Source organism: Condylura cristata, unplaced genomic scaffold (genome assembly GCF_000260355.1).
Source record: "Condylura cristata isolate star-nosed mole 26May11 unplaced genomic scaffold, ConCri1.0 scaffold00032, whole genome shotgun sequence".
Lineage (NCBI taxonomy): Eukaryota > Metazoa > Chordata > Mammalia > Eulipotyphla > Talpidae > Condylura > Condylura cristata.
In genome coordinates, this window is record NW_004567133.1 from 18,839,130 (window position 1) to 18,850,397 (window position 11,268).

At 60.1% G+C, this 11,268-nt stretch overlaps 1 protein-coding gene across 1 annotated transcript in view; it reads right to left on the minus strand.

Annotated features, from left to right (window-relative positions):
- SEC14L5 (SEC14-like 5 (S. cerevisiae)) overlaps positions 1-11,268 on the minus strand; it is a 32,642-nt gene extending 21,374 nt beyond the window's left edge. Inside the window, exons 1-3 of the mRNA XM_012731661.1 lie at positions 11,104-11,268; positions 10,271-10,381; positions 7-84 (exon numbers count right to left, since the gene is read on the minus strand). Of these exons, the coding sequence (XP_012587115.1) occupies positions 7-84; positions 10,271-10,333 (141 nt within the window). The 5' untranslated portion in view covers positions 10,334-10,381; positions 11,104-11,268. The remainder of the gene's footprint in view (positions 1-6; positions 85-10,270; positions 10,382-11,103) is intronic.

Here is an 11,268-nt window from a genome sequence, read left to right on the forward strand (position 1 = left end):
GTCGGCGCTGCGGGACTCCCGCAGGACGTCGCTGCCCAGGAAGACGGGGATGTGCGGGCAGGTGGGGAAGCGCTTCTCGTAGGCCTGGGGACGGGACGGGGCGGGCGGTTGCTGTGGCCGCGATTCCGCCGAGGGGTGTGCGAGCAGCTCGCGCGGGACCCCGCCCTCCCCGCTGCTGCGGGCTGTCCCGCCGGTGCCCCCACCTGCCGCCGCGCCCCGCAGACGCTGCAGCCCAGCTTCACCCTCAGACGGAGGAGCGGCTTTAAAAGAAGGCATCTTTGGGTCGGGAGAATTCAACAAAATCAACATCACTGCCGGGGAGGGGGCTAGCAGGGTCCCCTCAGCCTGCCGGGCTCGCAGGAACCCGCCCACATCAGGCGGACCAGGGCCAGGCGAGCCGCCGCACTGTCCTTGGGGTTTCGTGAGGCCACTGAGGGGAAAGGACCGAGAGGGCGGTACCCGGCCGCTGGCCCCGTGCGGCTGTCGCGGCCCTGCCCGGCCTGGGGTGTGCCCGGGGCCCACGTGGCACGGATCAGGGCCAGCTCCGACATCCGAAAATAGCGCGGGCTTGGAGGACGCACACGCGCCCCAGCCCCTGCTGCCGGTGGGGAGGCGGCCCCGTGGGGGGCGGCGGCGTGGGGCGCCCTGGGTGTGCCCGGGCCCTGCAAGGCCAGCTCAGCAGGGACGGCTTCCCATCGTAAGTGGACGTGTCCTGTGCGGCGGCCCCGCTCTGTGGTCTGGCTCCTGGACCCGCTTTCCATGCAAGCAGACATTTCTCCACAGGAAGGAGCTGCCCAGCAGGTGGGTGGAGGGGGGGGCTGCCCTCAGGCCAGAGCCCTGCACCCACCAAGCTGCCTCCCGCTGTCCATCCACTTGGAAGCTGACCCGCTCTCAGCCGGCAGGATGCTGGTCCCGCTGTGCTCGGGCTCGCAGGGCTGTCCCTCCTCTTGGGGCGCCCTCCCCGCCCCTCCCCTGCAGGCCGCCCCTTCCCTGTGCCTGCCTTTCAGCTGCCGCCTTCATGGCCCAGGCTCGCCTTTCAGCCCTGACCTGGCTCGCCTGTGGCACTGGGAGGGAGGCCTGGGCTCGGAAGGAGGGCTGCGCAGACCCCTTAGCTGTGCCCCCCACCCCTTCTTGACGCATTCAGGGGACTAATAAGAAAATGATGACCGGCAGACACACTTGCCAGCGGCCGACCAGCCCCGAGGCAGGGGTCCGGCAGGCGTGACACCCTGGACCCTGGACACGCGGGGACCAAGGGTGCTGAGCTCCCTGCGACTCCCTGTCGTGCAGACCCTGCAAGACCTCAGGAGAGCCCCACCTGGAGCCTCAGGTGACGGGGAGCCGGGGAGGGGTGGGTCAGCGGCGGACAGGCTCGGCCAGCTTTCCCTGTGGCCACAGCAGGCCATGGCAACCCCAGCTCCAGCGGCAGAACCGCAGTCCCTGTGGTCAGGCGCAGGCCCCTCGTAAGGACCCAGTGCCCGTTCCTGCAGAGACACCCTCGGTTGTGGGGTCTTGAGTCATCACCGCTGCCCCTGTGTGGACGGGCACCACCCGCCAGTCTGCACCAGGGCCTGGTTTCCCCCAACTTTGTAGATGAGCAGCTTGAAGCTCAGGAAGCCGGAGTGGCCTGAGCAGCATCACGCAGCTGGTAAATAGCAGGGCTGGCACACGGGCAGCTGCCCTCGGAGGCCCTGGCAAGTGTGGCGCTTTGCACATGCCGAGTCTCACTGCCCTAAACACACGCCTCGGCCCTGGGCCACCAGCACAGCACGGGCCCTGCCCGGGCCCCTGCGGCCACCCCTGTCCCCACACCTCAGGCCGGAGCGTCTCGCTGCTGAGCACATAGCTGGGCGCCTCAGGGACGAGGGCAGCAGAGGATTCGGTTACGGCCCTTCTGCCGGGAGGCCGCAGAAGGATGGCCCAGCCTGACCGCTGAGGACAGCTGGTCCCAGGCGAGAGCCCGCTCGTGCAGGCCGGGCTAGGTCAAGGCATGGAAAGGCCCCAGGACGCCTCTAGGGTCGCCAGGCTGCAAAAACCCACATGGACCACACTCGGCTCACAGCCCGGGGCCCTGCAGCCACACGGCCCCGGCTTCCTCGCCCACTGCCCAGCTCCGAGCCGGGTCACCAGGAGCAATTACAGAATCTTCCAAGGAGCGCTGTGCTGGGCCTGTCTCCTTCCTTCATGCACCCAACTGCAGAAGCCAGAAGTAGTCATGCCCCCCCACCCCAAGCTGAGTTGCCAGCGCTTTCAAAAAGACCAGCACTTAGCTGCCCGTCAGCAGGCCCTTGTGTGGCGAATGAGCGCAGGCCAGCACAGAGGCCCTCACCGCACATGCCCTGGGCCTGGGCCTGAATGTGCCCAGCCTCCTCCCCGCTGGTGACCTTGCGTGAGTCGCTGAGTCCTTAATTCATCTGTGAAAAGGAGGCCAAGGAAAGGGGCGCCCTGCCTGCGTGTGGGGGCACTGAAGGACCCCTTTCCTGTGGCGCGCTCAGAACAGAGTCTGGCACTCGGCAAGCCGCATAAGCTCTTGCTAAATAAATTTAAATTTTAAAAAAGAACGAGATTCAGTAAAGTACAGAAAAGCTATTTCTGCTAATCCCTTGACAGCTGCTCCCTCCGCACCTCCCTCCCTCCTGCTCGTCCTCAGGCAAATTCAAGGAGGCTGGAACCAGTGCTATGCCCAAAGCCTGCACCGCATGGAGCAGTTCGCTGCCCACAAGGACCCGCCCAGCGCCTACCCTTCCGTTTCCAGGGTGCACGCTGGATTGGGGGGCTCTGACTTCCGGGGACCCGCACCGAAGGTGCACTCCCCTCCTGCTACACCTCTGACTTCGGGGGGGGCCAGCATCCAAGGTGCACCCTCCTGGCTACCTCCTTCACCGACCCCCTAGCAGATAGGTATCAAGCCCCTCACTCCCCTCAGCTTTCTTTTTAAATGGAGACAAATCTCAACCCTAAATGTGCCGTTGCGGAGTACACTGTTCAACGATTTGAGTGCGTTTTCCGAGTTGTGCAACACACAGCTAATTCCAGAACATTTTATCACCCCAAAGAGAAACCTACGCTCGTTCTCAGTCACTCCTCATCCTCCCCTCTCCAGCCCTAGGTGAGCACTGGTCCACCTTGTGTCCCTATGGGTTTTGCTCTTTCTTGACATCCCATAAAAATGGAGTGACACACCCTCGGGGCCTGGGTTTGAGTCTCTGCCCAGTCCCCTCGCTCACTCAGCATTGTAGTTTTCCAGCTTCAGCCAGGTTGTTGTAGGAGCCACTCCTTTTCCTGGCTGAGTAGTATTCCACAGCGTGGGTCTGCCAGCTGTTGGTAAAACTGCTCAGAGTTTGCTGACTGAGCCAGCAAACACCCATGACAGTCGTCCCAGCTGGAGATGAGAAGCAGACATGGTAGAACCAGAGCAGCGCTGTTCTAGAAAGCTTGCAGAATGACTGCTGCATGCAACCCGTGAAAACCAGTGGCCATGCAGCTGAAGACCCTGATGCTATTCTAGCCAAAGGCAGCTCAGGAGACAGACAGGATAGAGACGGGGGCAGAGGCCTTGCAGCTGGGGCACCAGGACCAGCAAGAGTGCCAGGGTGTGTGGCAGACACAACATACAAGACGGTGATGCCACCCCGGCTCCAGGCAGCCAGGCAACCTCAATGCAAGTCTCTGAGGCTGAGACTCCTCAGGGGAAAAAAAAGAATGACGAGCATCTCTGCGTCTAAAGGCTGCTGTAAAGATTACAGGGAGATAATCTGGACAGCATCAGCACAGTCACACACCGCCTAGGACATCTCTCAGTGAGCAAGAGCAAGCCAGCAGAGCAGAGACTTGAGCAGATGTTTGTCCGTGAAGGTTTGCAGCAGTGTTATCACAACCAAAAGGTGGAGCCACCAGGTGTCCACTGACAGCTGAATCGGATGACCGGTTCACCCACACGGTGGAATATTATTCGGCCAGGAAAAAGGGTGGAGGTGGATGCCCGCCACAACATGAGTGAACCTGGCGGACAGTGTGCTCCGTGAAAGAAGCCGGCCTGCAAAGGACAGCTGCTGTCTGGTTCCTCAGAGGTGAGGTCCCTCCAGGAGTCAGATTCACAGAGACAGACAGTAGATGTGGTGGGGCAGGGGAAGAAGAGTTAGTGTTTAGCAAAGTGTGGGAAGAAGAAAGGCTTCCGGAAGATGATGGTGACGGCTGTGCAACACTGAGACCATGCTTATGCCACTGGCCTGGACACATTCAAAGAGTGAAAATGGTGGGGCCTCCCTGGTAGCCAAGGTTAAGCCTTAGGCTGTCGTCACGGAAGACTGAGTTTGATCCCCGGCCAGGGAGCGACCCCCAGGGCGCAGCAGACCCCTCCTGTCTCCGCGCTGCCCCCTCAGCAGTGGGTTTCAGTGGATCCTACTGTTCTGCTCCCCGCTCTGTCTCTGGGGAGTCCTCTCACCCCCCCCACCTCTGGCCTACACCCCAGTTCTTCTATGCAAAAATAAATAAATAAAATCTTTAAAAAGAGAGCGAAAATGGTAAATTTTGTTGAATCTGCTTCTTGGTACAAGAAGGAAAATGACAGGCCACCCGCTGCTGGTCTGCAGTTGATCTGGGATGGGGTGTCACGGACGAGGGTGTCACGGACGAGGGTGTCACGCGTGTTCATCTGCTTACGCACTCTGTCGCCAGCCTGCTTTCCTCCCCACTGGCTCCCCAGGGCCCTTGCCCACCTCTGGGACACCGGGGGCACCCAGCCAATAGCCACTCAGCAAGGGAAGAAGGAAGGAGAGAGTGGTGCGGGAGTCCTGCCAGCCCGTACTAGCGGGATGGCGCCCCCCCACCCCTGCGCCCCACCCACGCCCCCAGCGAGCCTCTCTCCACCCCCGGGGCAACCAGGGCCCTGTGTTTGCTGCTGGAGCAGCGCCTCGGAGAGCCAGCTCCAGGAGCCCGCGGACCCGCCCTGCAGCGCTAGGAAGGGGTTTGCTTCCTGCAGCAGTTTCCGGCCTGCAGAGCACAGGGCAGGGTGGGCCAGTTGTCACTGCTGCACCCTGGATTCACTCCCACGCGTGGGGAGCGGGGGTGCTCCCCGCCGCGAGTGCGCTCAGTGCGCTCAGTGCCCACCGCTTCCAGGCAGCTCGGGAGGGAAGAGGAGGCAGCGGGCAGGCCCAGGAGCCCGGCCCTTAGCCGCATGTCAGGATCTGGGTGGGGGGACGCTGCCTGGGACTTGCCCCGTGTCTCGGAGGGCGCCAGGCCCTGTCGCTGCGCCTTCCACTCGCTGGCCTGGCCGCCAAGGGACACGGCCTTTGTCCCTCTCTCCGCTGCCACCAGGGGTCTCCTAGCCCCCAGCACCGGATCTGAGATGTTGCTCCCCTGGTAACACCTGCCAGCGCTCCCAGAGTGAGGTCATAAGGTCCCCCGCAAACCCTGCCCTCACTTCCTAACTCTCAGGGGCCCAACGGAGCCCAGTTCATTTCCTCAGTTAGTTCTGCCCTCCGGGACATTGCAAGCGCCACACAGCCATGGTCCTGCCTTCATGGCCTTAGTGAAAGACCCATAGAAAAAAATTAAATCAGCATCCTCCATGGAGCAGTCCTGCAAGCCAAGTAACAGAACAACACGCGCTTCTGGAAGCACAGAGGGTCAGCTGCCGCGTAGCCGGCACCGACACAGGGCCAGGCACCCACACAGGGCGGGCACGGCACAGGGCGGGCACCGGCACAGGGCCGGCACGGCACAGGGCCGGCACGGCGGGACCCGCAACACGCCACCTCGGGAGGCAGTAAGGCGGGAGCAGAGGGGTCCCCCTGGTCTCCCAGAAGAAGTCAGGGCCTGGCCGGGCCCTGTAAGCAATCCAGGGTGGAAAATGTTGCTTCCCTTAATCTGTTAGCAACAGGATCAGATGACAGACTCCAGGGAACTCATTTAAACGCATTTAAATAGGCCCCTGCTGCTTTATTAAAACTATGCCCATGACAACCACTCCCTCCCCCCACACACTGCCTGGGGGGAGGGGTTTGCCGGGGCTGACCTTCAGAGGCTGCGCCTTATTAATGACCGGGCTGCTAAAGTACAAGCTGTTTATCAATACAAAGGCAGGTCTTGAAATATTTTAACACTGAATTGCTGGCGACAGCCCTCACCTCCACAACCCTCCCCCCACCATGAAAAGCCTAGTCTTAAGAAATTCTACCCCTGCCCAAGTCTTCCTCCTGCAGGCTTGCAGAATCTGAACTGACCAACGCCTCAGGCTTCCCACAGGAAGCTCCAGGCTGCAGCAGGCCCGTCAGAGCCTCACCCTGCTCACTGTTGACCAGGGCCAAGAACCAGCACCCCGAATGTCTGGCCATGCGCTCTGGCAATGGAATTGGATTCTCTTCAGTGCACATCTCGGCCATTTGTTCAACATTAGGGTCTGGCTCTGCGCCCCCAAAATGCCTGTGGGGCCTAACCCAGCTGCCTCCAGTCGCTGCCCTAGTTAGAAAGAGTGGAAGCGAGGTCGCTGGGATGCACTGGTAAGTCCAGAGACTGGTGCCGCCCGCAGGGACCTTTGCTCATGCGGGGACAGGCCGCCTGAAGTGTGCTCGGCAGCCAGAAGCCCAGGAGCTGCCGGGGCAGGCAGGCGGAGGCCTTGGGGGGGCTGTGTCCCAGGGCCCCCAGAGCCCGGCCCGCCGGCGCCCAGAAGTGGACCTCTGGCCACGCTGCTCTGCGGCCCCGGGGAACGCGTCCACCCGCTGAGCCTCCTCCTTGGCAGACAGGCACCCACAGCACCTCCCTCCTGGGGTGACAGTTCGGTAGATAAATGAAGCGGCTCAGAACAGAGGCCGGCACGGGCTGAGTCCTGTGTACGTGTTTGTCAAGGGAAATTTGAAGTAGGATCAACTCTTAAACAACCTGCTTAAACCCATAGGAGCCAGCACACCGCTCACAGCAGGCTTCTTCGAGGGAGCGTGTCTCCGTGGGGACGTCGTGTGCTGTAGATTCACAGCAGCGCCTTCGGCACCGCCCAAAGCTGGAAACCACCTACGTGTCCATCGGCCGATGAACGGCTAAGCAAAACATAGTCTACGGCGGTGGGATAGTATTCAGCTATTAAAAGGATCTGAGCACCTCGAGTCCCTTGCTGTGAAATGTCCAGAGTAATCCACTGACATGAGACACAGACTTAGAGCTTCATGGTTGGCCAAGGGGGCGTGGGGAGACTCTGGGATGAGCTCAGGGCACAGCATTTCTTTCCAGGGTGAGAAAATATTCTAAAGATGTCTATACAATTTTATGGTCGCATGAGGATGGTGTAGGACACTAAAAACCATGCTTGTGGCTGTACCCTTTAACCGGGCCAGCTGTGTGGTGTGTGAGTCACAGCTCAACAGAGCTGTAAACAGTGAGGAATAATAACTGATTGGCGCTCGTGTCCACACCGCAGGGACGGGGCCTTCGTGAGCGCTATTCTCTGGGCCACCTGGTGGGCGGGAAGCCCAGATCTTGAGAATCCATTCAAAATACAGGGTGACCTTCAGGCCAAGGGTGACCCAGTGCATAATCCAGGAGAGCCTGTGTCCTACCGGGCACCACAGCCTCGGGGACCCCCACCCAGGGGGCCAGAGACGCTCCCTGGTCTTGAGAAGTCAGCTGCCCCATGGCCTGAATTGTCCTCTGTTTGCCAAGCTAATACAAGGCCATTGTTTGGAGCCAAACAATTCAGAAAGCTGACAAGAGCAAAGAAAGCGGACCTCGGGAATGTCACCCTTCAGGGAGAGAATCAGCTCCCAGGGACGTGGCCAGGGAGGGAGTCATCAGTCTGTAGATTAAATTTCTGACGACCAAGAACAATAAGGCGGAAAATCATTCTGAACCTGGCCCTAGAAAGCTTGCCTCGTGCTCCTTGTGGCTGAGTCCAGGAACCTGGCAGCCCTCACCTGCTTGGGTCCTGCGGGCTGTGCTTTGATCCTCGAGGCAGTTTGTGAAACAGGAAAAAAAAAAAAAAAAAAAAGGCAGCCTGTGGGCTGCTCAGATGCAGGCAGACGGCTGAGTTGGCCGACCCCAGCTGGCAAAGGCGCAGCGCAGAGACAAAGACGGACATTAAGTGCGGAAACGCCTTCTGTGCCCACACAGCGCGCAAGTTATGTGGAGTTGGGCGGCTATTTTGGGGACAGTGGTGTTTTGTAAACAGTCGGCAAAGTGCTTCAGCAGCAGCTGGGGTGTGTGGCCTCTCTCTGCAGGAGCTGGGGGCAGCCAGGTGACAGGCACACTGTCCCTTGGGCATGCCGGGGGGAAGGGGTCCCACAGACCACGCTGAGTTCTGCGAGGCTTCAGCTGCTCCTGGCCCCCAGCCTCTGTGCGCCGACACCCAGGGGTGGAAAAGCGAGGGGGTAAACTGAGGCCTGCCTGCCTTCATGGAGCTGGGTGCGTCCTCACCTGCCTCACAGACCCCCGACAGGTGACAGTGAAGCTGAGAAACAGTTGCCCTTAGCAGGCGGGTTTTATTTTATAGTGCGGTGGTTATAAATGTGCTTGAATCCTAAACTGCTCGATTAGATTCACCTTTATTAAACCCATGTGAGAAGAAGAGTTTCCTGTGCGGTTGGCACTTCCCTGGGCTTCATGACAGAGAGTCATGGGCCCTGGAACCTCGTGTCTCTTCTGTTGAGAGGGTGGATGGATGGATGCACGGAAGGGCGAGCCCTGGGGTCTTAAAATGGTGATCTGCCTGGAGTCTCGGGTGGAGACCGAAGCAAATTTAACTCTAGATGCTATTTATTATCTCCTTGGCATGGGCCAGCCTTTTGCCGGGCATCCCTGTACCCCCCAAACATCCTCACTTTTAGTCCTTAGGACAGATGACAACTTCATGAGGAGTGTAGAAGCACCCCCAATTCACAAATGTAGACACCCCCAGGCAGACAACTCCCGTGACCTTCTAAAGACAGCCAGAGCAAGGGACACAGTCCTTTTGGCCGCTCTCCCCAGGCTTTCATCACCCCTGAGTCGGGCCCCCCATCACAGATGAGGAGAGTCACACAGCCACAGGCAACAACAATAACAGCAGCGATGTCAGCAATGACGCTCCATCTGCGCCGGAACTTTACATATACTGATTCATTTGTCCACAGCACGACGCCCGATTTGGAAGCCATGTGATCTCCATTTTAGAAACAGGGAGTGAGGCTCAGTGAGGTGGGGTCACTGGCCCAAGGTCACCCAGCGAGTCCAGCCCACCCCAGGCCAGCCCCTGCGCCTTTCCTGACCTAGAACCACCTACAAGGTACAACACGATGCGTGTAAGTGATGGATTTTAATCCTTTAGGCGACTGAAAACAGATATGTGTAGACTTGTAGAGAGGCAGGCAGTGACTGACATGGATGTCCTCGCGCGGAAGCAGGGGGGCGGGGAGGCGGATGGGTAGGCGCTAGGGGTGCTCGCACGCTCAGTGTGATCATTTATAAGACCATGTCGGTAACAACAGGGACAGCTGCACTCAGGGAGCACCTACTGCGTGCCTGGCGCTGAGTCCGAGGTGCCCCGCGTCAGTCCACCCACCCCTCATCGTGGGCCCCTGTTTCCAGGAAGGGAAAGGGGGTTCCAAGGGGCAGTTGATGGCACCAAGAAGGAAAACCACACTGGCCCAGCCCCCAAGGTGCCAAGCCCACGGGTGCAGAAAGCATCAGTTCTAAGCCCCACCCACTGGCTGCCCACAGGCAGTCCACAACTACCCTGCAGATAACTGTACCCAGACTCTGCCTCCACCCCCTGCCCTCCTGGTCCTACGCTCCGGGGGGTGGGGGGGTGTCGTGAGCGTGGAAGGACCCTGGGGGCTCCGCTTCTTCTGAGCTACATTTCTGCTGTCAGTTCAGTGATCGTAAAGCGGGAACTCTGAGCTATTGGAAATCAGGTGCGACGCATGTAGAGGGCACGTGGCCCCCCACGAGCACGCCGTCATCCTCTGCACTGCTACTGTCACTGTGACCGGCAGCCAGAATGGCCGCCAGGCTTGGCCCCTGAAAGCCTTGCACTCTGTCTAGGGGCCTGGGGTGAACGAGCAGGTGCACACAGCAACAAGGAAAAGGAAGGACAACCTGTGATCTGGCTGGGGGGCAAGGGTCCCGTTGCGGGGGACAGGTGGGACGGCTGCGTGGAGAGACCCCTGGTAGGACGCTTGTTCCCCCGGTCATCCGAGTAGTGGAATAACTTCTTCTCCTCCAGGGGTCTGAGGAACTCCTCCCCCTGCCATCACTGCATCCTCCAGTCATGTCACGCAAGGGCCCGAGAATCAGGGTCACTCACCGCCATAACCAGTTCGAATGGGTACTTGTAGATGCGGACAGGAGACTGATACTTCTGCACCATGTTCTCGCAGGAGCCAGGGGAGCCACCCGGCAGGAGTGAGCACAGAGCCTGGGGGGCCAGGGAAGGCGAGGTAGCAGCTCCTCCACGGAAGCAAGAACCGGCCCACTGCCCCCCCCCGCCCCACCCACACATCCCACAGTTCCCGACACTAGGGCTCCCTGATACTTTAAGCCAGGCCCCAAACACCTGCCCTGTTCATTACTCACTGTCCAGGCTCACCCTTCTGAAGGCAGTCCGTATCCCCAAGCTTTCCTCTGCCCCTCCACACCGAGGGCTCCCAGAAGTCCCCCTCACTTCCACCCACACTTAAGCACATACACATTCACAGCTCTCACACTTCCATAATCCATGTCACCCACACACCCCACTGCTACACACAGAGTCTCTGCCCCTATAACTCCCCCAAGAATCATTGCAACCACCCTCCCACTTTTCTCCAGTACACCCTGACACACACACAGTCTTCCACAGATTTCACAGAACTGTGTCTGTCACACAAACGCATGACTCCCTTCCCACACGGAATTGCACCTGCACACGCAAGCGACTTTGCACACACACCCAGGTCCCTGGAGACGCGCCTACTCAACTCCACATATTGCATGCAATCCCGGGTGTGCACAGAGGTCCGCACACTCCGATGCGCGCGCGCCCACACACAGGCACACACAGGCACACAAAAACACAGGCAGGCACTCGCATGCACACAGAGCTCCCCCTCCCCCGCCGCCCTGCTCGCTCTTGCCCTTGGAGTCTCCAGCGAGGCAGACCTGTGGTAGCGCAGCACTGAGTCCCCCGGGACCGGATCGCAGAGCCTGAAGCGGGGCCCGACCGACCGCGGCCGCCGAGTCTGGAGCGTCGGACCCTGCGCACGCCGCAGCGGGGCCGGCCACGAAGGGGCCTGAGGGGCCTGCACGGCCGCCGAGAGACCTGAC